At 38.5% G+C, this 27,623-nt stretch overlaps 1 protein-coding gene across 3 annotated transcripts in view; it reads right to left on the bottom strand.

Annotated features, from left to right (window-relative positions):
• Positions 1-516: 516 nt before the first annotated feature.
• LOC122811451 (ABC-type oligopeptide transporter ABCB9-like) overlaps positions 517-27,623 on the bottom strand; it is a 184,903-nt gene continuing 157,796 nt past the window's right edge. For all 3 annotated transcript variants that reach the window (XM_044083301.1, XM_044083300.1, XM_044083302.1), the window contains exons 11-12: positions 9,544-9,680; positions 517-1,584 (exon numbers count right to left, since the gene is read on the bottom strand). In XM_044083301.1, the coding sequence (XP_043939236.1) occupies positions 1,342-1,584; positions 9,544-9,680 (380 nt within the window). In that variant the 3' untranslated portion in view covers positions 517-1,341. The remainder of the gene's footprint in view (positions 1,585-9,543; positions 9,681-27,623) is intronic.

The following is a 27,623-nucleotide window of genomic DNA, read 5'->3' as shown; positions in this document are numbered from 1 at the left end:
ATAGTTGCTTAGTTGTATTGTAGATTATTGACGCACCACTTTTTTTTTTTCATGTATCTAATTTAAGCAGGTTATACCCAAGTGAGGGATAACATCTTTTATATCTTGTTTAGACCAGGTTTCAATTACAACCATTATGTCACAAGAGTGTGTGTGTGTGTGTGTGTGTGTGTGTGTGTGTGTGTGTGTGTGTGTGTGTGTGTGTGTGTGTGTGTGGGGGGGGGGTCAGTCCATGCGTGGACCTCTGGAAGTTTGCTTCTAAGACTAATGCTATAAAGGTTATTGGATTTAGAGATTTGGCCAAATAATGAGGATATAATTGTGAAGGGCAGAGATGGTCTGTGGTGGTTTGGCAATCTTTTTGTGATGGATGGAGGAGATCTTGGTTTGGATGAATATCTTCATAAAGGTTAAGTCAGTGAGTGAGGCTAACGTAAGGTATGGAAGACCTGTTTAAGATTAACTTTTTGTTTTATAGCAAGACTGTAGAGAAAGATACCAAGAAGTGTATTTTTCGGTTGAAAAGGTTATTGGTGGATAAGCTGATTAGGTTAGGTGTGATATGGAAAAAGATTGAATTTGATTTTTGAGTTACAGAATATGATACTTGAAAGTGGTGGTGGTGGAGTTGTTGAGGGAAACATTTTAGGCATGTGAATAATAGAAGACAGGTAGGATAAGAAGTTGCCAGAGAAACATTTTGATAGGTGTAGGCCTAGTATGGGAGACAAGCTGCACAATTATGGTGGGTGGGTGCAATTTGAAAAAAAAACTTTAGGGGACATCCTGGGGTAACAGGGTTTTATTCTCAAGATGTATGAAAAATATGAAGACGTAGTATGATAAATAGCCAAGATCCACAACATTTTTGTCAATCCTGAACACTATAACCCCATTTAGGACATCATTAAGCAAAGTAACTGTATTTCAGCTGCTCAGAAAAAAATAATACATTGATTCTAGACACATAAAGTCTTGACACACTTTTGCATTTTAAAGTTGCACCAGAATACATATTTACAGTATTTTACAAAACATTGGAAAATTCTAAGGATACAAAATATATTAAGAACCGAAAACATGTTCTTTTAAGTGCAATACAATAGTACTGAATACTAGATTTCAGTGCAGCTGACTTTCTTTCTAAAGTAAAATTTACACTTTTATACAATTTACATAATGTTACATTCTAATTAAACTCAGTAGTCAGTGGTGTGATGAATGCAGGAAATTCGTATTGCTAAATTTAAGAAAGAGCTTAATGAAACAAAGTAACAATTACACAAGTAGTTTAAAATTAAACACGGTTAGCTTTTAAGCCTCTAGTACTTCACGGCTCTGTTATGACTCTGTCCTCAATGCGTAAGGTTCCACGATTTCAGAATTCTCAAATGCTCCATGTTGAATCTGCACAAGCTGAAAGTATTTTCCCTTCTTCTCTAGTAGCGCTCTGTGTGTTCCATGCTCTACAACCTCCCCCTTGTCCAGGACAATAATCTTGTCGACCATTTCTACAGTACTCAGGCGGTGGGCTATAACTAAGATGGTCTGTTTCTGTTTACCATTGTAAAGAGCTTTCTGGACCTGCAAAGTGATAAGAAAATGTAATGAAGGAAAAGAATTAAAGGATTTTAAAATAATTTCCAAATTGATTTTTGTAATTCTATAAGATGCACCATGGGGAAAGTTATTTTGATTCTTTCTCCTGCCAAACACTATCTCAATCTCTACAGCTTGTGCTCATTCACTATGGTTGAGATGCTGGCAGGGGATATCCCCATGTGAATCCCCAGTATTTCCTTGCTAAACAAGATAATTCTTTAGTAAAACTAGGCATGTTTTACAGGGTAAGAACAGTTGTAAGTGTACTAACCATAACAGTAAGTGTGCAATTAAATCACTGCTGCAGTAGCCTGAGCTATATGGGCTGCATCCTACCAAGGATATAACAGCCGTTCCAGTCTTCCAAAGTCTCTTGGGCTTCCTCCACATACGTGCCCAGGCTGTTGATAGCTCAAACTCCCCAGGGAGAAAACAGCAGCCTGAGCATCAAAAATCATCGATATTTTCCTGCCCCTCCCTCTAAAGTGTTTCTTCTGTGCTCTAGAAGATTGATGTTTTTTGTTTACTGGGTTTAGTCAAAATCCCTTTTCAAAGGATGGCTGAGGAGAAAAGGTCCAACAAATTACAAGCATTAAGCAGACATTCAATAATATACATAAACAGACATTAAAAAATAGACACTGTAAATTACACACACGCTTGCTAATTAGATTATATACATATGAAAACGAGAAATAATTAGAGTAAAAAGATACATCTGCATCAGTAGAAGTTGAACACTGAGCACTTGAAGAGGTGTATTAAGTGGGTTTGTCAGATAAATAATAGATCATGTGATTAGTGCTTAGAATTTCAATGTGATTAGTGCTTAGAATTTCAAAGGTGAGGGAAGGAATTAGGGTAAAATATGTTAACATTGTAGTTAACAGGTGGGATATAAAGCAGATCAGAGACAATTATAGATATGGCCATCACATGGTTTATAATACAAGTATACAGGCAGAAGAATAAACAGTGCCAAAAAACTATGGATATAGCTAGGAGATGCTAGTAAACTTACTTGGGTATTGGTGAAGACTGGTTGAGGGGCATAGAATTCTGAATGAAGAGAAACGGTTTGATGATATGACAAGCTGAAGATAATATTCTGGCGATGTACAGAAGCAGATCATTTGATCTGATAGGTGAGGCTTTAGCAGAGTTTTCCTTCTGAATGGATTTCAGTGGTGGTAGGATGTGATCCCGTAGTTACACTTTTTGAATATAGAGTCACCTGCAGTGTTAGCAGATTTAAAGTGATTAGTGATTTTTTTCTAGGGAATACAATTTTGTGGGGAAGCAGTGGCACATTAAGTTGTAAAGGGCTGGACAATTGTCTGGCTTATAGAACAGTCAGCCTATTGTAATCAGCTGAGTAAGAACTAGGTAATGTGGTAGTTCTAACTAGTCTAATTCATTGATGGCAAGGCAGTGGTGTGTTCTATTGTTACAGCTTACAGTAAATTTGGCTATTTTACTATAACTGCTTTGTTTGGACAGTTGCGAGATTTGAAAGTTACTCAAGATTGCGGCAGCATAGACAGTGGTTACAGTAAGTAGAAGTTATATGTCTTCTGTCTATGTCAGCGAGGTAGGTTTTCACTCTGTATAATGTACCTAGTTTTGATGATTTTTTTTAACCATATGTGATGCACTGTAATCCAATTTCAACTAGTCTATGACGACATCTAGTAATTTTGTGTAGTTTACTTGTTTATCGTGATACTGTTGGCAAAGATGATAGTGAACAGTGTTTTGCTAGAGATGTATTTTGGGATGAAGAGCAGTAATTTAGTCATATTGATTAATGATTGGTAAGGTGATTAATGATTGGTAAGGATGGTACCAGATTGAAGAGCTCCCCTTTGGAAAGAAATATTCATCTATACCTCAAAATCACTCCTCCACCATTTTCCAGCACCTGAGCTCACTAACTCAGCGAGATCATTTTATTACTATCTGTACTGGAATCCCCCCCTAAGTTTCCATAAACAATGGTGCTATCATCTATCTTGCTGGTCAGAAGGCAACATAGTCAAGACTGTTAGCAATTCAGACAGATCTGTAAAACACAAATGGGTTTGTGCGTATAGCTTGCAAAGGTATATGCACAAGGAGATTGATAATAAGACGCAAACATGATGGGGGCTGGGTCATTTTGCAGGGATGAGGCTTCATATTACTTCTGGAAACTGCAGCACCCAAAATGAATGAAGGTAGTACTGAACACAAAAAGAGAAGGTATCAATGCAAAGATGCCTGGTCAGATAAAACATACAAGACTTACAATTTTGGAAGTGATAGAAAAGCAATGGTCTCACATTACAGAGAAGTATAAACAACTTCCTATTGAAATATCAGCACTCGAAATGCCGAATGCCGAAAAGCCAAAACTAAAAAAAGACTAACAGAGGGGTCAAGCCCCACCTGCACCCCCAGAACTTATACATATGAACTACAAGAGTGTCTCAACTTGTACAAAAGGGAATATCCCAAGAAATGGCCATGTCAGACAGTCTATACAGGTCTGTTTTTCAGCTATTCAGTCTCCCGAGTTTTGACACTCACTCCAACGGGTCCCGATACTTCAAATGGTTACCAGTATAAACAGTACACAAATATCCTGTGGAAGGTTGGGAGAACAAACCAGGGGTTGGAAGAGAAAGAAAAAGGAGGGGATCATTATGCTGTTAGAAATGTGTAAGTGATCAGAGCTGTTTGTGTACCATGCTGATATTTGTCTACCAGTATAATGCCATGTGACATATGGCAATAAAGTACAATAAAACACCATGGTCAAAGCATATAGCAGGTGACAGGAATGTTACTAACTTTGGGCAGCAGGGCAAATGTAAGACTCAAGGCAGACAAACAAAATAAACAATACCATCAGGAAACACAGGCACACCATGCAGACCCATTAAAACAAATGCATGGAATAGCTGTTGATAGAAAGGAGACTTTGCAATCAAAACAGTTAAAAACATTATTTTGCCAAAAGCATTTACATGTCGAGCTATAGTGGTAATTAACAGCAATCAAGACCGTATATGCAAGAGCATGAGAAGCACTTAAAGTGTCAAAATAAACATTGTATAAACAAGGGAAACAGGCATAAAGCAATAAAACTACATCAGCAGAGGCACATATGCTAACAACAGAGGCTATGCGAGTCAAAAAGGAAAAAGAAAAGGATCAAAGTGCTTTTAGGGTATGAACAGCCAGGAGAGTAAAGTCTGATGTACATGTAATGTGTGTGCACATTACAGAGAGTGCCATAAATGCAAGCAAACCACAGATCACAAGCAGGCAAAAATATATTCCATTTTATTTACTGGGTCAACTACAAGTGCTCGAGTCCCAAGCACTCAAAAATCACTGTCTCAAAGCCAGGGACCTGAGCACCTTGTAGCTCATATAGGCTTCATGTAAGCAGCAACTGTCAGTGCTGCTAACACTCAGACCCATATATGGGTTCAGGTAAGGGGCTACGAGGAGGGAGCAGGAGGGTGGTTTTGGGATTAGGCAACAGAATGGGGATTTTAGTGGCAAGGGAGTATTAGGGTTATTGAACAATCAGGGGATTTAAGTTTAGGGAGCGGATTGGATTTTTACGTTCAGAGAGTGTGAAAAAACTTTTAAGGTTAGGGAGCAATCAGGGAAATTTAGGTTTAGAGAGTGGGGGTTAGAGTTTTAAGATTACAGAGTGGAGTTTTATGATTGAGGCGCAATCATGGAATTTAGGTTTAGGGATGGGGGTGAAGATTTAGTTTTAGGGAGCAAATTGGGGACTTAGGAGTTAGGGATTAAAAGTGGACATTGAGGGAAAAGGAGTGAGGAATCAGGATGGGAACTAGTTGAGAGTTTTAGGTTTAGGTTCTGGAAAGGTTATGTACGGAATATGGTCAGATGCTGGCGAGCTATGCAGACACTGAGAATGGGCTAGTGTGAGTTCAAGCACCTGCGTTTTTGAGCAAGTGGCAATGAGCAGGTATACCGCAAACTACTAGCATGCAAGCACCTGTAACAGAACCTTATTTATTTGATTTTTTTTTAACTGGGGAATAGCAGCCTGACCACAAATGTAGCTATATGAGCCACAGCCCAAGGGTACATCAGTAAAAGAGAAGAAATAGGAGTTTAATTTAAGGATTGTACATAAAGAAAGTACTGCAATACACCTGCTTTTTTGTGTTTCCAAGTGATTCAGCACATGTAAATCTCTATTATTAACAGTAAAAGATTAGAATAAAACTATACGCAATCATGAAAACTTTGTACATATTGCAACATAGTGTGGCATTACTCGCCATTACAGTGCACAGGTTCTGTTTGCACTACTGCTTCTTCTGTTGATTGCGTAGTTTTCAACAGTGAAGTATATTAATTCCAGTTTGTAATAATGTTACTTACGTTGACCATGAGCACAACACATAAACCTTTAAAGGTACCTTAAAATATGGCTGACAATTAACCACAGATGCCAGTAGAGGTAAATAAAATGAAGGGGCCTTATAACCCAAACCAGAAGTCAGAGAAGAACCAGAATATTCTAGAAATGTTAAAAGAGAATAGGAGGCCCATAGAAATGGCTCCGAAGAAGATACCTTTTCCATGGACTGGTTACCAGTAAAAGAGACCTACAACTTACCTATTTGCAGAGAAGCCCAGAGACAGACAGACACACTGTTTTAGTTGTGCTCAGCACCCAGGTTTGTTACTAGGTGCTTTTTTTTTTTTTTTTATGGACTATTGTGCCATTACATTAATTTTCCACAATATAAACAAAAAGTGATGGCCAGTGATACTTCATTTAGATGACAGGAATTCTGAAGGGAAAGTGTTGCAGGCCAAGTCAGATGTGATTTGCAGAACTTAAGTTATTGGGGGATGACTGAAGCAGGGCAAACTGCTCTTCTTTTCAAGACTTTTGTCAGTCTATGTGAATGACATACTCAAATGAGATATGCATTTCACCTGGAAGTATGTCCCATAGTATATGGCCAAGAACTGGGAAAGCATAGTCTGTGGTTGCTAGGTAGTTAGCAGGCCTGGTGAGGACTAGAACACTATTGGCTTGGGATAGTAGTTGGTATGGAGTGTTTCTAACACATGGTCTGTGGCTTATGGTAGGGGGGCATTAGTGTGTAATGTTTTGTGTATATGGCTTAGTAGGACAAGGACAGCATGCTCGTTTACTGGTACCAACTAGCTTTTTCTATTGTGACAAAGTGATGTTCTGTTTTTGGTGAAAGCAGAACGTTATTGGGCAGTGTTTGGAGTTCATTATTTTTTTTTCTATGAAACATAACTAGGAGTGAGAGAACATATGAAGTTTTGAAATATTTTGCCTACAACATTTCTTACTTCAGGGTGAGGTATTGTGAGATTCTCCAGCAGTCATACATGGTAGAGCTGACTTTAAATTGTCCATGACATTTAGAGTTGGCTGCTGTAAGATAATGGTTGGTTACTGTAAGATAATGGATATGGGAGTGGATGGAGATTGCTTTACTTGTCATGAAGGTGGAACACACACACACACACACACACACACACACACACACACACACACACACACACACACACACACACACACACACACACACACACACACACACTTTTTTCTGGTGTTTTAGTGTTAGTTGTTTATATAGCCAGGGACCTGGTTAGTGGTTTGGAGGTTTTGTAGTACAGCTTTTTAGTTAGACAATGAATTATAGAAGATTTGATCATCTGCAAAAATAATAGGATTACTCTCTTAGGTCATTGGGAAGGGTGATGGCGTTGATGAAAATATAAAGAAGATAGTGGATGGGGTGGATCCTTGAGAATGCCAGTAATAATGGCTTTGGTCGATAAGACAGTTATTAATCTTTATGAAGCAGGTTCCGGTAGGTAGGTAACTGGAAAAGCATTCTAATGTAGAAGATTAAAAGTTGTAGTCTGCATGGGACTCAACTAGCTTTGTGTATTAATAACGTCAAAGGGCTTGGTGAACTCAAACAGGGCATCTGTCAGTTGGCCTTTGTTGGTATTGGTGAGAACTGAATCAGTTAGTTTATGGAGAGCAGTTAAAATACTTCTGTACTGTATAAACTCTTCCTGAAAGGATGAGATTATACTTCATTGATAAAGGAAGTTAGTAAATTGGTTATATTCTGACAATTTCCCTAGGTGGAGGAGCACATACTTACTACAGAAATCAGACATAGAAAATGGCTTGGTGCTTTTGGGTCTATATTAAATCAGCAAACTCTAAAAATGGCGAACACTGATTTATTGGCCCTTTAAAACCAAAACCTGAAAATCCCAGGACACATATCAGCAGCAGTTTTTTTGGATTTTGCCATTTCCTCCACTGTGGTGCAATCTCGGAGTTGGTATATTTAAGTAGGGAGGTGTGGGGGGCACAGCCTCCCACTTTATTTTGTGTTTTGAACTTATTTTTTTTTTTTTTTTGTGGAACGGCGATTTTTTTCCCTGGGAAAAAAATCTCTGTTCCGTGTCTTCGGGATTTTCAGGTTTCGGTTTTAAAGGGTCAATAAATCAGCGTTCGCTACTTTAAGCATTCGCTGATTTAATATATTCCCGTGCATTTTGGTCTGGGGGTTATGATAGTTTTATTCGAGATATCAAAGTAAAATACATTTAGAAAGTGAAAGTTTATAAAGATGGCATAAGTTAGTGGAAATCAAGTCTTTTACTTGCTTAATGAACAATGAAAACAGGCTATTAGAGCCTGATGCACCGCATCTGGAAAAAATACAATTAGATTTTTATTTCTTTTTTTTATAAACTTTCTTACACAGAATTGGGGTATGTATCGTTGAAGAGGATCCAATCACGTGCAGTAGCAGCCAATCAGTGTGTGTGTGTGTGTGTGTGTGTGTGTGTGTGTGTGTGTGTGTGTGTGTGTGTATACATGCATGCATGTGTGTGTACACGTGTGTGTGCCAGCGTGCGTGTGTACGTTCATGTGTGTGTGTGTGTGTGTGTGTGTGTGTGTGTGTGTGTGTGTGTGTGTGTGTGTGTGTGTGTGTACGTGTGTGTGTGTGTGTGTGTGTGTGTGTGTGTGTGTGTGTAGTACACTGGCTGAAAGATGTTCCAAGGAATGGAGCCACAGTGGAACTGCAACAAAAAGTCAAGAATGGACAAGGAAAAGTAGAAGAAAAAGGAGGTTAAAGAAAATGGAAAGTCAATGTGTCCCATTGTTGTGGTTACTATAGACACCACAGCAGTATTATAAGCTATAATAGGAAGTCATTTCAGGAAAGATATAGCAAAGATGTGCACTTAAATACACTGATGTCATCAAGTAAGAACAGTTGAAGGGAAACTTAGCTGGGGCGACAGCTACACAGAGGGCAAAGCATGTCTGTAAAGTCATAGAAGGTTGGCCCGAGCTGTTGTGCAATCAGGAGCCATCAGATCAGACTTGGCTGGATTTCAAATCTATTGCCTTCACTGCCCAGGATGCATCATAATAGGCCTACCTAGTGACTGTTGACATTGTTCTGTCAAATTACGGCTCCTTATGGCCTATTTAGAATGTTCAAAAATAAGAACCACAAAAATCCCAGAATACATAACTTTTTTTTTCAGCAAAGTAAATGTTATGACTGTGTTGAACAATAACTTATTTTGCTTAACGATTCTAGTGATCAGACTGTACAAGCATGTTAATCATCATGGCAAGGATCTATGAAGCAGTCAGGCAATAAACCTGACACTTCTGATATCTTAACATTTATACACCCAGACACATATATATGTATGTGCGTGTGTAGACACACACACACACACACACACACACACACACACACACACACACACACACACACACACTACACATACAAACAAAACATATACAGCACATCCAAAAAGCAACAAAAATTAATCTAAGACCAGTTTCCTACAACTGTGACTTAACCCACATACCATATGTTCACTTTCAGTGTCCAGGGAGCTAGTGGCATCATCCAAGATCAGGATCTTTGGGTCTCGGAGCAAAGCTCTAGCAATAGCTATTCGCTGCTTCTGTCCACCAGAAAGCTGCCCACCTTTATCACCAGCATCTACAAATAAAACAAATGTACCAATAATAGCATTAAAATTTCAGATAATTTATTGTTGAATAAAGTATAAAACTCTGCAAAAACAAGAGTATAAGTTTACATTCTAGTACTAATGGACTCATTCAAAAACTGCAGCAGCTGGAAAAGAATTGAAAATTAGGTGACTATGGGAAACCAAGAAATGGAGAATTACAGACGATCATTACCAGCGCCGCTTTCTATGTGGTGTTGGTGGAATGGCCAGCATATTATTTTCTGCCAGTTTCAGTGCAATTCCACAAACCACACCAGTCAATAACCGTGATTCAGAAAGAATGTACAAGGAGAAGATACTAAGTATATGATGTGCTGCTGCAATCATACCAGTCATACCCAACACTGCATGAAGGCTTTTGAGCATCTGTCATTTCTAAAATGCACACCTATCAAATATAAGCCTTCCGCATTAAAGAATCCAACCTCTTCTTAACTCATGAATATTTATGAGCACCCACTACATTTGCTCATTTTCAAGGAGGACTTCTGCAGTGGGAGTCAGATGATCTTCTGGGGAGCATGGTCTCAGCATAATCCTTCAAAGGAGTCTAGATCTTGCATTCTGAGAAGGTTCTCCCTCAGTGGTACATGCCTTGACATCACCATATCTAGATAAGAAGACAAGCCCAGACCCAGACTTCCCTTTCTGTGCCATGGAACACGAGTCAGCTGCACCTGCATAATAAGAACAGATGAAGACATAAAACTGCAAAGTCTTAATCCTTACAGATCCCATGACAGCTGGATACATCATCTAACAATGGAGGAACATATGGACAATAATAACAACCCACTACAGAGGGCTTTGTCAAAGATTGGCTGATGTAGCAAGTGGTCATATAGCTTTTAAATCTTACTTCAAGGAACTACTTGCATTAAGTTACAATAGGGAGAAACCCAGGCAGTATGTTAACCCTTTTCAGGAAGCAAGGCACTGGAAAGGCTAGAGATAGAAAGCTTAGAAGGCCAAATCCTGCACCCCAGTTGCACCAAAGGATACTCAATTCTCAGAAAACAGATCCACATGATAATGCTTGATTAAATTATACACCACTGACAAAGTGACTATGGTAAAGACTTCTACAATGGATACATTCTTGAAGTAGAAGCTTTAAGCAGTTATATGTTTGATTGAGTCTCCATAAGCACACTGGCTAGTTGGCTACTCAATGGAATTATTCTGTACAGTTAGCAGTCCACTTGCATGGCATTTGCCTTGAAACTGCCAAGTCCTACTTACTTGCAGCAAAGCAGATAAACAGGTGGTCCACCTGAGTGCATGAATCCTTCTAAGGTAAAAATGTAAGCAACAGCATATCACTAAGCTATGAATGGCCCTTTCACTCCAAAATTCTGCTCTGTAAAGAATGCAGTAAGATAATCTGGTTGAGAGTAAGCTCTGAAACCACTTTTAAAAGGAGATTAGTCTTAAAGGATACCCAGTTCCTGCCAAATACCAAATAGTGTTCTCTGCAGATAAGGGCTTGTAGCTCTAGAATTCACTGACCAGAGGTAATGGCCACTGCAGATGTGTTTTTTCCAACAGAAAGACTTTAAATTAGCTAAGACAGTGTAAACCAACTAGTTAGAAAGTTCAAATTTCAGTGATGGTTAGAAATATAGTACCCCAATAAGGAAACTCATAATAAGCCTGTGCTGAACCAGAATTCTGCCTACTACTAGGCTGTAATTTGCCAAGATGTTTGAAAATGCACTTTGGTCATGAAATAATTTATGCCTAGATCAAACAGGTATCAGTCTAAAAAGATCTACGAGATTAGAGACTGGGCTAGAATGGAGTGCTGCACTATCCAAATAGAAAGCAGAACAGGTCTGCCTAGTTGAAGGCTTCCTGCTAGTCTCTGTAAAGTCTAAAACTCTACTGAGTGGAATTAATGGCTCTAAAGGTAAAAGCAAAAGGCAACTATCTTCCCAGTGAGATGGCAGATCAGTGGCTCAAAACAGATGGTATCATGACCTGACAGGAATCCAAATGCCTGAAACCAAATTCTTCTCTGCCACAACTGGATGATGATCATGAGACTTACTTTCTTCTTTTCATTAACCAAGTTATCAGGTAGACGTCAAAGGGGACAGAGAAAATGCACACAGGTACTTCCCCTCTCCACCCAAGAATCTGTTTAGCATCCAGATCCAGTCTCCTGTGCTTTCCTGCAGAGTGCAGGGCCTGAAGAAGATCACACTTCCCTTGCTGAAAACATATCTTCCAAAATGTCATTAACCTGGAAGACATGCACAAATGCTTTATTCTTAGCTCATATTTAAGGACGGATTTGTGACCCAAGCAGTGTGCTGTGAGATTAAATTTCCCATGGATGTGAACAGTCACCAAGAAGATGCTGTAATTGATGGCCCAAAGTCAGACCAATATCACTTCCTCCAAAGGGGTAAAAATGCATGCATCCTTGCTAGCATACACACCATAGTACAGCCTAACTACCAGATATCATCAAACTTAGCCTAAACCCACCCCACTGCTGGATTGTTCACTTCTCCTTTACTAAAAGAAATATAAGTAGGCTACCCAGTTGCCATCAACCCCAAGGAGTACTTAGAGATATGATGTTTACCCATGACAGTTCCTGCGTTATTCAGGAGGTTAAGATAATTACCTACCCAGGCCATCTCCTTGGACAAAAATGACAGGTACAAGAGTGGGTCCAAATCTATAAAAGTGAAGGTTCACACTGGAACCAAAGCTGCCTTTCTGCCCCAGAATTCTCAAAGGAAACCACCAAGAACCATTTGTCCAAATAATGGAACACCAGAAGATCCTGCTTCTGCAGGGTGTCTCAACACTGTCAAGGTCCTGGTGGGGGCAGACAGTGAAGATGTAAACAGTCACCCTCAGAAAACTCAGTAAAATACACTGTCACATTTGGTTTTCAAGTAACTAAAGTCACAAAACAGGTGACATTTGACAGCAATATCTTCACTGGGACCTATTATTCAGTTCAGTTCAATAAGTTTATTTTTCAGTTCTACACTCAAGTTTGTAACTATCAGGACAAATACTAACAAACATAAAACTCCACTACTAAAATACAATATTAATTCCAAATGTAAAAAGCATTAAAATAATAGGCACAGCATTGCTATAATCATAAAAAATGCTTTCCGTAACCAGAAAGTCTTTGAAGCCCTCCTGAGAGTTCATCGGGAGATCTCTAATCTGAAGCTACTAGGATTGTTAGCAGATGACCAAGCACCCTAGTGTGGATGCAAAACCATGGAAGACTATTCTAATCGTTCAAGTCATTATTCCCACATATTAGCACTGTGCCATGCAGATTGGACAGTATGTGTAGAGTAAGCATCTGAATGTGCAACATTTGGTTTTATGTTCACATGAGAAATAATCCTCAAGAATTCTTTCAAGTCCATTATTATGTGAAGCTGTGGACTGCAGCAGCCCTGTAACTCTAAAAGATGTTTTAGACCAGTTTTAACCAAGGCAGTTCACATAATCATTTCATCACATGGGACAATCTGATTCAAAACCAAGAATCATTACAAACCAGTATTAATGACTGATATTTCTTTTTATCTACACATTTGTCTAGTTTTTTAAACTACATCAAGCTACTAGCTTTCACTGTGTATTTAGGCAGTTGGTCACAACTTTTAATATAGTGAATAGGAAAATATACATTCATTTTCTTGTTACAATGAGTAGAAAAGAAAAATAGAGGACCTCTATCTCTATTTTCCCTTCAGAAGAGTAGACAGGTTTAAAACATATAGTCTAAGAACATTAAAACCATTAATTGCCTAGTAATTTCACAAACTATTTCCAATTACTCGGCACTTGATAAAATTAACTAAAATGAGAGTAAGAATTGGCAGGAACAGGGCATAGAAATGAGTCCTGATAGGCTCCTGTATTTCAGTAGCCCAGTGACCTCATCACGGACTTTTTTTTCTGAGGGGGTGGGACGCTAGTTAACTGGACCTGCACAGGGTGCTGGTTAAGCCAGCTATGCCACTACTCTGAAGTGCACCCTTGTGGCAAGCTTCAGATAGTGAACTTTCAAGGTTTGGCAAATAACCTTCCACAATATTATGTTTCTAGGAAATTTGCATTGAACTGTTGCTACTTATCAGAGCTTTATTTTCTATGTGAATGTATGAATAAACTGTGTAAAAACATCTGTTTTGTACCATTGTTTCCTACATTTTAGGATTTTTATGTGTTAGGGGCAGGAAATTGTGCTTTTCGGGGCAGGCAGTGCTTTTCTTATCTCATAACTACTTTTCTGTTGCTATAAGGCTTACCAGCTTTTACAGACCCTGCTAGCCATTTTCAGTGTCTCCTTCTCGGCTGAACCTATACAGCAGTTAACATTCTCTTTGGTTCTGTCTTCCTCTGTCTGCAAGAAGAAAGAAGTTTTCAGGAAGTCTTTGCGTGTCTGGCCAGTTCCAATTATGCCTCGGCTATCGATGGGCAATTCTGCCGTAGCTGGGTTTGATTCCTCAGAATTATTCATCATTCTCTCCAGTCCCTCTGGTGTAGTACCTGCAGCCATTCAAGACTGAGGGATGGACACATCCTTTGCATTAGCAAGACAGAATTCTTTTTGAACTTAAAGAAAGTGGTGGGTGAAGGTCTATCACACAGCCAGAAAAGGGATCCCATATCCAAGGATAGTATGTATACTTGGTCTTTTTTCCAAGGTGTTCCCAGGAAAAGCAAACAGGAAAAAATGTTTTCTCCTACTTCTGTGAAACAGAAGATTTGCTAGGAAGTTGATTTCTGCTTTTACTGTACCCTAACACCTCTTTAGGAAACAAAAGAAAAATAGTTTCCTCACTTTCTGATCCGATTTTCAGTAGAAGAGTAGGAATTTCAGGGAGAATATTGTTCAGGATTTTCTTCTCAACCTGAAGATTCAGAGGAAAGTGTTGCTTTACATTTCATTTCAGAAGACCTTTTTTTATGAAAGTTATCTAAGATTAAAGATTTTTTTGAGTGTGAACAAAATGAAATTCCTATTGCCAGCAAATGTATTATGATTTGGTTCAGTTGGATATTTGTAAGTATGCAGCTGTTCCTCATGTCTTATCGGCTTTAGAGAACATTTCGCTCACAGCTTGTAGTTTACCTGACAGTCGACTTCCTGCCCTTAGTAAGTCTGACAGGTTAAACAGGGTACCTCAGACTCACAAATACTTGTTTAGTAACCCTATATCAGACCCTGTAGTGATTTCCCTATCCAAAACTGCTTTTGCTAAACAAATTGCTAATGGTAATCCCATTCCCCCTGACAAAGATGGAAAAGTTTTTAGCAAATTTGAGAAGAAAGGCTATTCTTCCACTTTACAATTAAGAACTTTAAATGGCCAGGCTCACATTTTAAAGGTTCTATGTCTGTCTTTCGAGAACATGAAACAGCTAACCATTAACCTTCTCTTATCAGTGGTGAGAAGGTCTTTGAATGTCTCTTTACCATCTGCATCTCATGTAATTAAACATGCCTTAATGTGTTTGCATGATGTTGTTGATTCCAGGGCTTCTCCTTCTGGGTCAGTCATCTGAAGATTTGCTTGGCTTCCTGTTTAAAATCTTGAAGATGTTAAAACTCAGATTTTAAAATTCTCCCCTGTGCAAAGAAGCAATGTTAGCCCTTCTGCTGTTGAGGTGCTTAATAGATTTGATAAGAGGTGAAAACTGATTCAAGAGATGACCCAAATCTTCTAACCTTCCTTTTTTAAAGTAAATAAAAATGTTCTATTCACCTCAACTCCCTAAAAATGTTCCATCCACCCTTTTTCAAATAGCAATTCAAGGAGCACGGTGACTCCAAAAATCAAAGACAATCCAAATTGTCTGAATAACTAGTGGCCTCTGTCACCCCCACCCCGGCAATCTCTCACTTTCTTTTTGAGACATCTCCCTGTGTCATACTAGAATGTTTCAGGCAAATGAATTCTAAAGGTAATTCCACATGGGGTACACTTGGCAGTGGGAATCCCTCCCCCCTTTCCACAGGATTCCTACCTGCACAGTAAATCAAGACTCCTTGTTTCCTCCACTTCTGCTTCACATTTTTGTACTGTATAACAGAACGAGTGCTGCCAGATGAGTAAAGGGTTTTATTCAATGATTTTTCTGGTGCCAAAGAAGGGAAATGGAGGCCTGTGCTAGACCTCTCCTTTCTTACACTTTTATCAGGGTCCCAAAGTACAAAATGTTATCCATTCAGACCATGTTACCTCTTGTCCCTTTATTAGCTGTTCTGGTAAAGATAGACTTAAAAGATGCTGACCATCACATCACTATTGATATGCATTTCAGACATTTCTTAATCTTCTCTGTATCTGGCTCACATTATCAGTTCTTGGTCTTAGCCTTTGGACAGTTTATTGCTCCAAGGGTAGTTATAAAGTGTTACAGAAATTGCTTATTGCAGACTTCAAGCTATTTACATTATTCAATATTTGGATGATTGCCTTATATTTGTAGACTCTTTCTCCAGTTGTCAAGGGTCTTTAGCAAGTACTTAGCAACTTCTATTTGGTCTGGATTTTCAAGTGAGATTACACAAACCCTTTCTCATCCCATCTGACAGAACTGTTTTCCTAAGATGTCTTCTAGATGCTGTACTGGGAAGAATCTTTCTTATTCCAGACAAGCAAGAAATGTTCTGAAAGTTCTTTCTGAGTTTTTCCAGTCAAACCAGGTATTTGTCCGGGAGTTCCTCATGATTCTGGTATACATGACTTCCATGATTCGTATGATTCCCCTGGCCTGATTTCACATGAAAAAAATCCAGAGAAACCTCAGGTCAGTCTGGACTCAACATCTTCTCCCCTTATCTTATCAGATCCCTATATTGAGGGTTGAGAGTTGGGAGGTTCCTTGGTAGGTACACCATTTCTCTCCAAATCCATGTCTCCCATTCTCCCTTTGGTCTCCTCTTCAATGTGTCATAACAGATACTTCAGACTTGTCATGGGGAGTGATTTCCAACGGTGTGAGAGTGCAAGGTCTGTTGAATGAACATGACAGAAAAAAGTATATAAATGTGAAAGACATAATGGCAGTAATAAATGATGTGAAAGGCCTAAATCATTTCTGGTCTTCAGGACCTCTGCAGGTTTTCAGACACCACAGTTATGTGGTACATAAGCAAACAGGGGGTACCCCCTGTGCAGTCTTGCTGTGAAAGGCTGGGATGTAGTAACTCAGCTCAATTTGACTCTATTCCATCAGAGCAAAACACTATCTGACAAGCTAAAAAGGACGAAGACAGACCCCACAAATGGAAACTTCATCCTGGGGACTTACAAGAATTGATCCAACTGTTGGGAATACCTCAAGATCGGTTTGCCTCCTCTTAGAAGAGACAACTAAAGAAATACAGACAACTAAAGAAATACAGCTACTGGATTCCTTGCAAACAGGCTTAGAAGACAGATGAATTCTCATTACAATGGATGAGAAATGTTCATCTATGCTTTTCCATCCTTACCCAGGGTTTCTTTTAAAGATCCAGCAGGACTCCCTGAAGTCTGTGGTGATGACCCCGTTTTGGCTCAGGCAACAGTGGCTTTCCATCTTTTGAAACTGGTCATGGGCAATTACCACAGTATTCTCCACAGATGCATTCACTCAGAGAAGACGGGGTGTCCGATGCACCCCAATCTGAAGACTCTGCAATTAACTGTCTGGATGACAGAATTATGGCACATTTTTTCTCAGGATGTGCAGCAAGTATTGAAGGTGGACAAAAAACTGCATCTAGGAAATCATATATGTGCAAGTGGAAAAGATTTTCTAGTGGGTGCCACTCCCAGAACCGAACACTGTTAAGGCCCAGTTGTCTCTAGTTTCTGACTATGTGTGTGAGTTATTGTCTTCTGGTCTTTCTTACATCTCTATCAATAGTTGTTTGTTGGTCTTTTTGGCTTGGCAACGCTGTGATTCCCCTCCCTCCTTTTATAAATGCCCTCCAGTGAAGCTGTTTTTGAAAACCATTTTGCACATCTTTCTACCCAGAAAACAGGTAACTTGTCCTTAGGATCTTAACTTTGTGTTTGAAAAGCTTATTCTTTTTCCATTTGAGCCTGCTCATCAGGCTGATTTGAGGTTTTTACATGGAAGATTCAGTGCTCTGATATCTGCCTGAAGTTTATCTGAGTAACAAGCTCTTACATCGAGTCAGTCCTACTTCAGTTTGCACAAGGGTCAGGGTTTCTATGAGAGCTAATCCTTATTTTATGCCTATAGTTTTCTTCGAGTTTACCTTCAGCCAGTCTATTAATCTCCATCTTTCTTCCTGAACCCCAAAACAAGGAAGAAAAAAGCCTTCATATTCTATGTCCACAGGCAGCTGAGATACTACCTAGACAAAATTCAATCATTCAGGTTAGACCATCAGTTGTTTGTCTCCTTTGAAGGTAAGAGAAATGGATAAGCTGTGTCAAAACAGTCAGTCTCGAGATGGTTGTCTCATGCTAATTCTTTTTGCTGTTCTCATTGTAACAAGCCATTTCCAGGCAAGGTTAGGGCCCATTCCACTGGGGCTTTGGCTTAATTGCTGGCCTTCTGGAAAGTGGTAGATTCTATAAGTATTCTAGAAGCAGCAGTTTGGTCCTCTGTACATACTTTACAAAGCACTATAAACTGAATTCCTTTTCCAGGTTCAGAACGGTTTTGCTAGGACCATTTTCCAAGGGCTCCTAGATTCTTAAGTGATTTCTAAGCTGTGGTAATCCACCCAAATAATTCAGGCTACAGCAACAGTAATCTAATGTCAAACACAGTACAGTTTGTATGTGTAATCTTACCATAATAACAGGTGTTTTACTAGAATCCTGTTACAGTAGCCATACCCTCGCTCCAGTCTCCTTTCTTTTGGTGTTTTTTTATATTGTCAGGGTGTGGATGTACATTTCTTTACGTATACATTTACAATGGTGTTGTGCTTCCTAGCAACTTTTTCCCTTTTCAGAGCTATCACCTCTCTTTTTAAGACAAGAAAGTTCTGAAAGGTTTGGAGCTCTGTCTTTTTACATGGATCTCTGCTCAAATTCCCAACAGTTAGAACACGCAAAGGTGCCCTTAAGCTTTGCAAAACTGGCCTCTTGGCAGGGGATGAGACCCATATGGCTTAGGCTATTACAACACTGATTTATTAAAGTATCTACTGTTACAGTAAGTTCACTTATACAACTGTACCTTTCTGTGCCTACAGTGAGGGACTGAAAATAATGGGTCATGGGGGACTGACTTTTGAAAAAAAACATTTGACTGGACAACATAAGAGAAATTCTACTTATTGTAAAAATGTTTTTAATAATTTATGCTATTATTATTGTTAGATATTGTTATGCTACTCTGCATGAAGCTGGTGCACAATGTTAAAATCGACAATGTGACAGTACAAATGCCATGTGATTTCATTAAGGTTAGCTTAGTTTTATTAAATCAGGAATAAAAGGAAGAACACAGAGATTTTAGTACAGTTCTAAGTAAGCAGGAGAATTCAACTTATTTGTGTAATGAAGCAAGAGGGGAGTTAAGATGGCAGAATCAGAGCTGAAAATATACTTGCATATACACATAGATAATGATATTAAATATTTAAAGGAATAAAGTGCTGGACAGTGCACATTAAACAGTGCGTGTTTTGCAGCAGTTCACAAACCAGTGAAATGAATCAGAGGAAATATGATTTTTATGAATGTTTTAATTAAGTAATAAGTATTGGGTTAAATTACTTTTTTCTTTTATAAAACTAACAAGGGGGCGATAATTAGAATGACAGGGAATGTCATTTTAAGTAGTTAGGGTATACATGGAATGCAAGTTAAGGGGGTTGTTCCCTGTTAACTAAAAGCGGATCATGGAAAAAGGAAATGAAAATAAAAAAAGTCACTCTAGGGGTTGATGAAAGATTAGAAAGGAACAGAGATGCTTGCTTTGAGATTTGGTGTGAAAGTTAAAAATGATTTTTTGAAAATACCACAGGCAAACTGCCACAGTAATAAACAAGCAAAACAGACCGTAAAGAGTTAATAATTAATTAAGGGTTATGGAAAATTTAGGAAAGGGTGCTGTTTGTTAGGCTGGTTGGTAATAAGGCAGGGCAAGATGATGGTAACTTGGACAGCCATCTTCATTAATGGCTACCAGAGATGGGCATTCTTCGCAACTGAAAGGCTTAGATGGTGCATCGATCAACACCATGGACTCAAGGGTTCAAAGGACCTAGTCTCACTTGGGAGGTGGAAAGCAAAGTTGTGAAAGAAGTTATCCTTTGCTGACTGGCTTAGGCTCACTATGTTAGTGGCCTCATTTCAAAAGAAAACCAATGTGGCATTTATGACTAAAGGAATTTGGCCAGGGCATCAGGAAACTTCCCTTTTTTTTCAATATTTGCCGTGGAATCTTTTACATCTACATCAGCTATCACCAACTCAGGCAGATGGGGCCTTGGTTTAATGTCTCATCTGAAGGACAGCAAACTCAGGAGTGATCCCCTCCCCCAGTGTCAGCAATCTACCTGGTATGGGTATAGAACCCACACCCTTCTACACCAAAGCTGAGTGTGTTTCCTGTTGCAACACTGTTTTACGTTAATAGATCCAAAATCTGTGCACAGCTGTTACATCAGTAGTGGAGCAAAGTTAAAGCCAACAGTAAATCCAGCAAAAGAGAAACCAGCACACACCTTGATGGTGTCCTGAATAAGTTTACTGGGTAATCCAAAAACGCAAGACAAGTTTCTCCGATATCAAATCAGCTTTCTCAGTTTATCCGACATGAATCACTGCACCTGCAAAAATATACCCTTAAAAAACATTGATCAGAACTGTATCATGTGACATATGCCTGCATCTCAAACAAACTGAATTATTACAACAATAAAGTAAAAAGTAAATTAAAAAGTAAAAAGATTATCTTTTGTGCTGACAAACTGTCTCATAATTTGATTTTGTAATGGACTTAAAACTTTTTCATGGGTTACTTAATTTGAAATTGTGGTTTAAAGATAAATGTCCTACTTCTAATGACTTGGTACAGCATACATTTCATAGGCTCATAGGCAAGTACTACCTAGCTACCCTTACAGGCCATTTTAAGTCTAACCAGTTTTCCTTTTTGTGCTTGAAATAACCTATCCCATTTGATTCTAGGTTGGCCTCCCCCATCAGATTGTTGATAATTACATATTAACCCTAAAGAAAATAACTGAGACCATAACACAGATAATTTGAGGGGACCCATGCATGGAACAAAGGCAAAGCATTTAGGAGCTGCCTCAGTCCATTATTAGTACAGAGAGCAGTCCTGGGGTAAATTATCTGTTTCCCATCCATAGATCAAAGTTGTGCCTGAATATGAATAGGGATGAACTTTGTTTTTGTGGGTGGGGAATTTGTTCCATAGCAACAGTAGCCTCTGTGAGATATATCTGCCCTTTCAAACCATCCTGTTGATGTTACAGAAGAGGTTTATCTCCCTATACTGAGTATGTCTGATGCCACCTGACTTGCTGATGTGCAGTAAATCCATCATCAATGGTTTGGAGGATGCCTTGTATGCCAAACACGAGTCACCTCTTAGCAGTATTTAGGATATCGAGCATAGTGACAGGGCTTTGAGTCAATACATGTAGCACATGTTGTTTAGGCCTTGTATCCTTTTAGTAAGGTATCTCAGTGGGGGTTCCAGTTGTTGCATGTGTATGAACAGATACAAGCCAAAGGATGCATTACATTCAATGACTGGCCTAATGAAAGCTGTGAAGGAGGGGGTGGGGCAATGAGATCTCTCAATTTAGACACAATCCCTTTGTTTATAAGCTGTGCAATACGGAACTCAAATTCACCCTACCCTGTCACCCAGCTGTTAGAGCTTTTCAAATTAGTATTATGAAAGATATTCAAGTTAATCTGATCTTATTTTGTCCCAAGAAACATAATATCAGTAAGCAACACAGACTGGTTTTACATAATTTGAAGTCTAACAATGAATTATTTGTCAAGCAAATAAGGGAGGGGTTGAGGTTTTGTTGCATGTTCTTTAATATGATCATAAGGTTTTACAGTAATTATTACATGTAACTTATTCTTTAGGGTAAAATTTTGACCCAACCTATTTTTTTCTGAAAGTAATGCAAGAATTTCAATCTTACCAGGTTGATCAGGGCACAATATGAAATGCATTGAGTCAGGAACAATAGGTTATACATCCCAGACCTCAGTTTCTTTATGTTTTTATCCATGATGCACAAGTCCATTGAAAATCCTCTAGGAAGACCAATAGTGAAATGTATTGAGTCTTTCACAGAACCAATTTCAAATTATTTGGAAGGCTGCTTAAAACTGTTCCCAGACATTGCTCTATCTAGGATTCAGGATACAACAGTTTTTTTTTTTTTTTGCAGTTTATGGCTAATCTACAGATTAACAGCAATATAAACAATACTGTAGACAATCTATACAACATTCAAAGGGAACCAGTTTAAATAGTTTTTAATAGTTAAGTGTCTTCATCTGATAAAACAGACTTTATCAACTAGTAATTGTGATGGAGTCTGTTCTATCAGATAAAAGCAGCGCACTTAACTATTAAAAATAGTGAATTGGTTCCCTTTGGGTGTCATTTGGATTGTCTCCAGTGTGGCTCTCGCTGCTCCTACTTTTGATTTTGCCACACTGCTTCAGCACTCTTTTGGTAAGGTAGATTCCAAACACATAATTTGTTTTGTACTTTAGATATGACATCAGTGTATACCAACATCAAACAACAACTGGGTCTTGTAGCACTTTGCATAGAGAAGATTTACACCTTTGAATTTAATGATGTTCTTGTCCAGCTTGTGGAATTGGTACTAATTAGAGATTTTATTATGCTACCAAAGGGAATGTTATTTACAGCTGAGAGGTACAGCAATGGGATCTTTTCCTCCAATATAAGCAGGTCTCTTTACAGGGTATATATATTTACAATGGTGATAAAAATATTTTTTATCGAACATGTTGATGTGGTGCCATTTTCTCAGTAATGTCTGGATGGTGTGGTCAGGGTCCAGGTAATCACTGCATGAATTACTGTGCTATATCAACAAGACTAGATTTGATGTTCATTATAGACTTTCTAAATGTGAATGTTAAATGGCTTACAGATGGGGTCCTGCAGACCTGTTTACATCACACACCATTTTTGAGAAATTCTTTATTGTTGGCATCTAGCGGTTATCCAACCCACATGAAAAGTAGTATGCCAAAATTTCAGTTTATATATACCAAATATATTAATCTGATGAAGAGTATCAGAGAAATTCTAGGGATTCATACCACAGATCTGTTTAAAATGAATACAAGTGTGAATTACTAAATAAGGTAAAGATGGAGGTTGATCTTATGCCTAGGACAACTCTCTTACAACTCGCTTACAACATTAATGGGAATAACAGAAGAATATTGCATTATCTGTGTCTGGGTTCATTACTAGATTTCGTTGTATATTTATTAAGTGACGAGTTAGGCATTTTAAATTGTGAGGTAGTGCACTAGTTTTTTTTAGGTTCTGATGAAGCCCTAAATACTACTAGGGATGAAAGGGCTTAACCTTTGGTGCACTAACTTTGTGTTAGTACTTTTGCAGTTCTTTTAGTTACCTGCTAACATTGGGCTTTAGTGGGTGCATTGTGTGGTTTTTAATAAAGCTGCTTGTTCATATTGTCATTTCTCACTGGAGTCCACTTGAACATCTCTGCTGAGACGATTTACTGGATTTTGGTTTTCTGAGCACTGTGCGTTTCTGTGGTTATGGGTTTAAGATTACTACATTGATAGTAACATTCAAAGACTTAAATTAGTGATACAATCACATTGACAGAAATAGCAGGATCAATTTTTGAATTCTATACTACCAGATTCAATACGTTTTACATACTGGAAAAAACATCTAAATCAAATAAATATTAAAGGAACATAATTATTATAACCACCACAGGACATAGTATAAAGAGTTACAACACACCTACAGGTTGCTTTCCCTGCGGAAACTGCAATGTTTATACTCCTCTTGTTCAAACTAAATTTTTTTACATTAAGTCAATAGACATAGTTGTTCTAAGATTCATTCTCTCATTATATGTGCTATATCATGGATTATTTATTTAGTGAGTTGCATATGGGGTGCTTTTTACATAGATCAAATGTCCAGACCCTTTAGGTTAAAGATTGGGGAATACCTTAATGACATTAGATGTAAAAAAACTAACTAATGTATTGTATAGATACATTTTACAATATTCTAAAGCAATTTTTTTCATTTATAGGCATTTTCAAATGTATTGGTAAACAGCAAGCTGAGTTCTTTTAACAACAAAAATTTAATTGGAAGGAATTATTCTGATTGTCAAAATGGGGGTACTATTTTCCCCTGACCTTAATGACATTTTTTGACAGCAACTGTCACAATGCTATTTTTCAGATGTTTTAGTTTATTTATTGAGGTCTATGGTGACCATACTGCTGTGTGCAACATTAGCATTTTACTACCCCAAGTTAAGTTATTAAAAGCATGTACTGCATTTTGTATATAATGGTTATGTACAAATACATCAGAATTTATAACATCAAGGCTAAATGCAGCTGTTTCACATCCATATTCCCTAAGGTTAGAGTAAGCATGATTCCTAAATACTTTTTATTTGTATTTTTTTATTTTTGTAATTACTTAATTTGTTTGTGATGCAGGCATATGCCAGATGATACAAATGTGATCATATGATTTTTAAGGGTATATTTATGCAGGTGTTGGGATTCATTGTTGGATAAACTGATCTGGTATTGGTAAAATTGATCTTTTGTGCTTGGATCACACATTAAGCATATTCAAGTCACTGTCCAGTTGTGTGCGGTTTTCTTCTATTCGTGAATTTTCAGAGGTTTTATATGAGCTACTTAGAATATATGATCAATGCTGAGAGAAAGAGAGAGTGGTTAATTAATAAAATAATTAAGGCTGGGATATCATTTTTCAGGAATTGAAGATGAAAAAAGAGACATGAAAATTAAAAGAAGGGGATTACATGGTTAGATATGAGAATGTGCAAGAGGGAAATTGGGAGGTTAGTGTGAGGAGTTTAGGTAGAACTCTAAAGGGAGACAGGTGGTGGGAAGGTAGGAATAGGAGGGAATGGGAATAGCATTAACAGCACTTCCTGGACTAAATAAGGACAGAAAAGAACTTACTTAGGAGTGTATAGGCAGTATAGAAAATATTAGAGGGGCAGAATTGTGTTGGGAAGGACTCTAATGTAGTAATAGAGCCAGAAATGAGTTTCATAGAGGATGTCATAGAACTTTCCAAAAAGGGTTGGATAAGTTAGGCTTGGTGGATATACTGAGAGTTTTTGAGGAAGGAGAGTAGATTTACTTCTTCAGGGAAGGAGGGAGAGACAAGTGAATAGGCTGGATAAGTTTGGTTAGACAGAAAGATGGGGGAAACAAGGGATATGAAATAATGACGAGGGAGCTGTCAGACCACAGTACAGTGGTATTAGATTGTGATGTGGAGACCAATGTTAGGAGAAGGAGATGGTTATCAAATCCAGGGCACTTTTCAGATGTTATTCAGGTAGGATGGAAGCAGGAAATGCTGAAGCAGATATGAAAGAATAATGCAGAGGAAGAAGTGGGGTGGAGCATAAGAATATGAAAGGAATAAAAACAGAGTGGACAGGTAAATAATGGAACAAACAGGCCAAATGAGAAGAAAATATGAAGTAGAGAAAATAAGTGGACATTAAGAAAGATCGCTTAGGTTGCAAAGCAGGATACAGGTAGTGAAGAAGGAGTTAGAAGATGACATGGCGCAGCTTAACAGTCATTTGAGGGAATGAAAGGATTTGACGGTGCAGATGGAAGTGGAAATGGAGGGGGGGTTGTGTAGATCAGAGTGTAGTGTGTGTGCGCTATGTCTTTAAGGAAGCATGCAAGGACGTGCAATCCCTAATGCAATTTTGAAGAAACAGCCAGTGTGTAAGCAAGTATGATCACAGCAGTTAGTTTGTATAAAAGTTACTTAGTCATAGTCAAATAAGCTTTATAGTAATGTGTTTAATAAAGCTGCTTAAACAGAACCCACAGAGACTCTTTTATTCATGTACCAACATGAAAGCGACAGTTGGGAAGAGGTCAATATAAACTTATACTGGAAACTGAAAGTCCAGAGTAGGAAGACCTGTGTGACATAGAGTAAGAGAGTTGGGGGGGGGTATTTAGGACTGGGGAAATTAGAAAAGACTTAAAAGGCTGTATGCAAAATTACATGAAGATTAGTTTAGGGCTGTTTCGGAGGTGGGAGTGGGAGGTATAAGGACAAGAGGGTGGAGCCAAAAAGGTTAATGGGGTGGGACAGACAGTGGAGGCAACTACATAGTGAGAGTGGGAAGGCTGGATGGTCAGATGGATATGCAACGGAGTTTTATATAAAAAATAGTAAGCATCCAGACCAATTGACTCGGACGTTTGATGACATTATAAGGAAGGAGGAACTGCTTGAGTCGATATATTAGGTGACATTTATGTTTGAGTCCCAGAATTATAGGCCAATTTCATTATGAAATGCAAATAAGAAAATATTTGCTAGGATACTAGCAAAAAGACTAGAGAAGTGGTTTCTCGGGGGTGATACAAGATGATCAGGTGGATTCTCTTAACGGGAGAAAACCTGCAGATCACTGGAGATCATTACTGAATTCTGTACAGTGGGCAGAACTGACAGTGGGAGGAAAGACAGGGTGGTATTGATGGACAAAGAAAAAGCTTTCCATAGCATAAGACTGGAATTTCTTTTTGACATTTTCCAAGGAGGATGGTAGGAGAGGGGATGTGGATTATGGGGGTGAAGGAGCTGTACAGGAAATCATGTATTGGGTTTTGGTAAACAAGGGGTGGTTAGAAAGGGTGGCTCTGTGGAGCGGAGTAAGGCAAGGGTGTCTTCTTTCCTCAAGCTTATTTTTGATAGTTACAGACACTCTTACACAAAAGTTACGGAATGTGATGGCTAAAACAGAGAGAATTAGGGGAAGGAGGATTATGCATTGCATTGTGAATGATTGTATGTTTTTATAAGAAAATGTTGACAGCCAGCTACCTCTCATCCTGGATATCTTTAGTAAATATGAGTAGGAGCTGGGGCTTAAAATTCATCCCAAAAATCCATAGTGGTTATTGTTTGCGAATGGGATAAAAGGGGGATAGGTACAATGATTTGAGGGGGAGATAAATATGCAGGATTTAGGGTGTGTGGTACAGTGGAGGAATCATAAAGGAAGAATTAAGATGATAAAGCAGAAAATTAGGAAATTACTGGATTGTTACTCAGGGAGGGTGTTTACACAGTGAGAACTGTAGTAGTAAGAGCTCTGATCTTTCTATATGTGATATATACAGGGAGGCATGCATGAGTAAGGTGACAATTGGAAAAGTGCAAAGGTTGTGTGAGATGCTTTTATGGGGGATAGGAAAAATCAAATAGCAAATGAAAAGATGCAGATTTGAAGACAAAAGGGAGAAAGGGAATGCCTCATACGATGAGACATGTGGCAGTAATGAACATGGCTGAATGGCTGAGGGGGGTGCAGCACAAGGGTTTGAGGTGGGTAAGATGGGAATTAGGAGAAATAGATGAGCAAAGGGAAATAATTTTAAAAAGTCAGAGAGGGATACATGTGTGTGTGTGTGTGTGTGTGTGTGTGTGTGTGTGTGTGTGTGTGTGTGTGTGTGTGTGTATGTATAGCGGTACGCAGGGAGAAGGGAAGGGTGGATAGAATAAGTTTAATGGAGCTTCTTTCAGGATGTTTGGATGTTTATGAAGGAGAAGTACAGTGTGTGGAAGAAAGAGGTATGGCCCTTGTC

Source organism: Protopterus annectens, chromosome 9.part0 (genome assembly GCF_019279795.1).
Source record: "Protopterus annectens isolate FY-2018-M chromosome 9.part0, PAN1.0, whole genome shotgun sequence".
NCBI classification, from domain to species: Eukaryota; Metazoa; Chordata; order Ceratodontiformes; family Protopteridae; genus Protopterus; species Protopterus annectens.
Note: the sequence above shows the minus strand (reverse complement) of the source record. Positions and strands in the feature narration are given on the sequence as shown.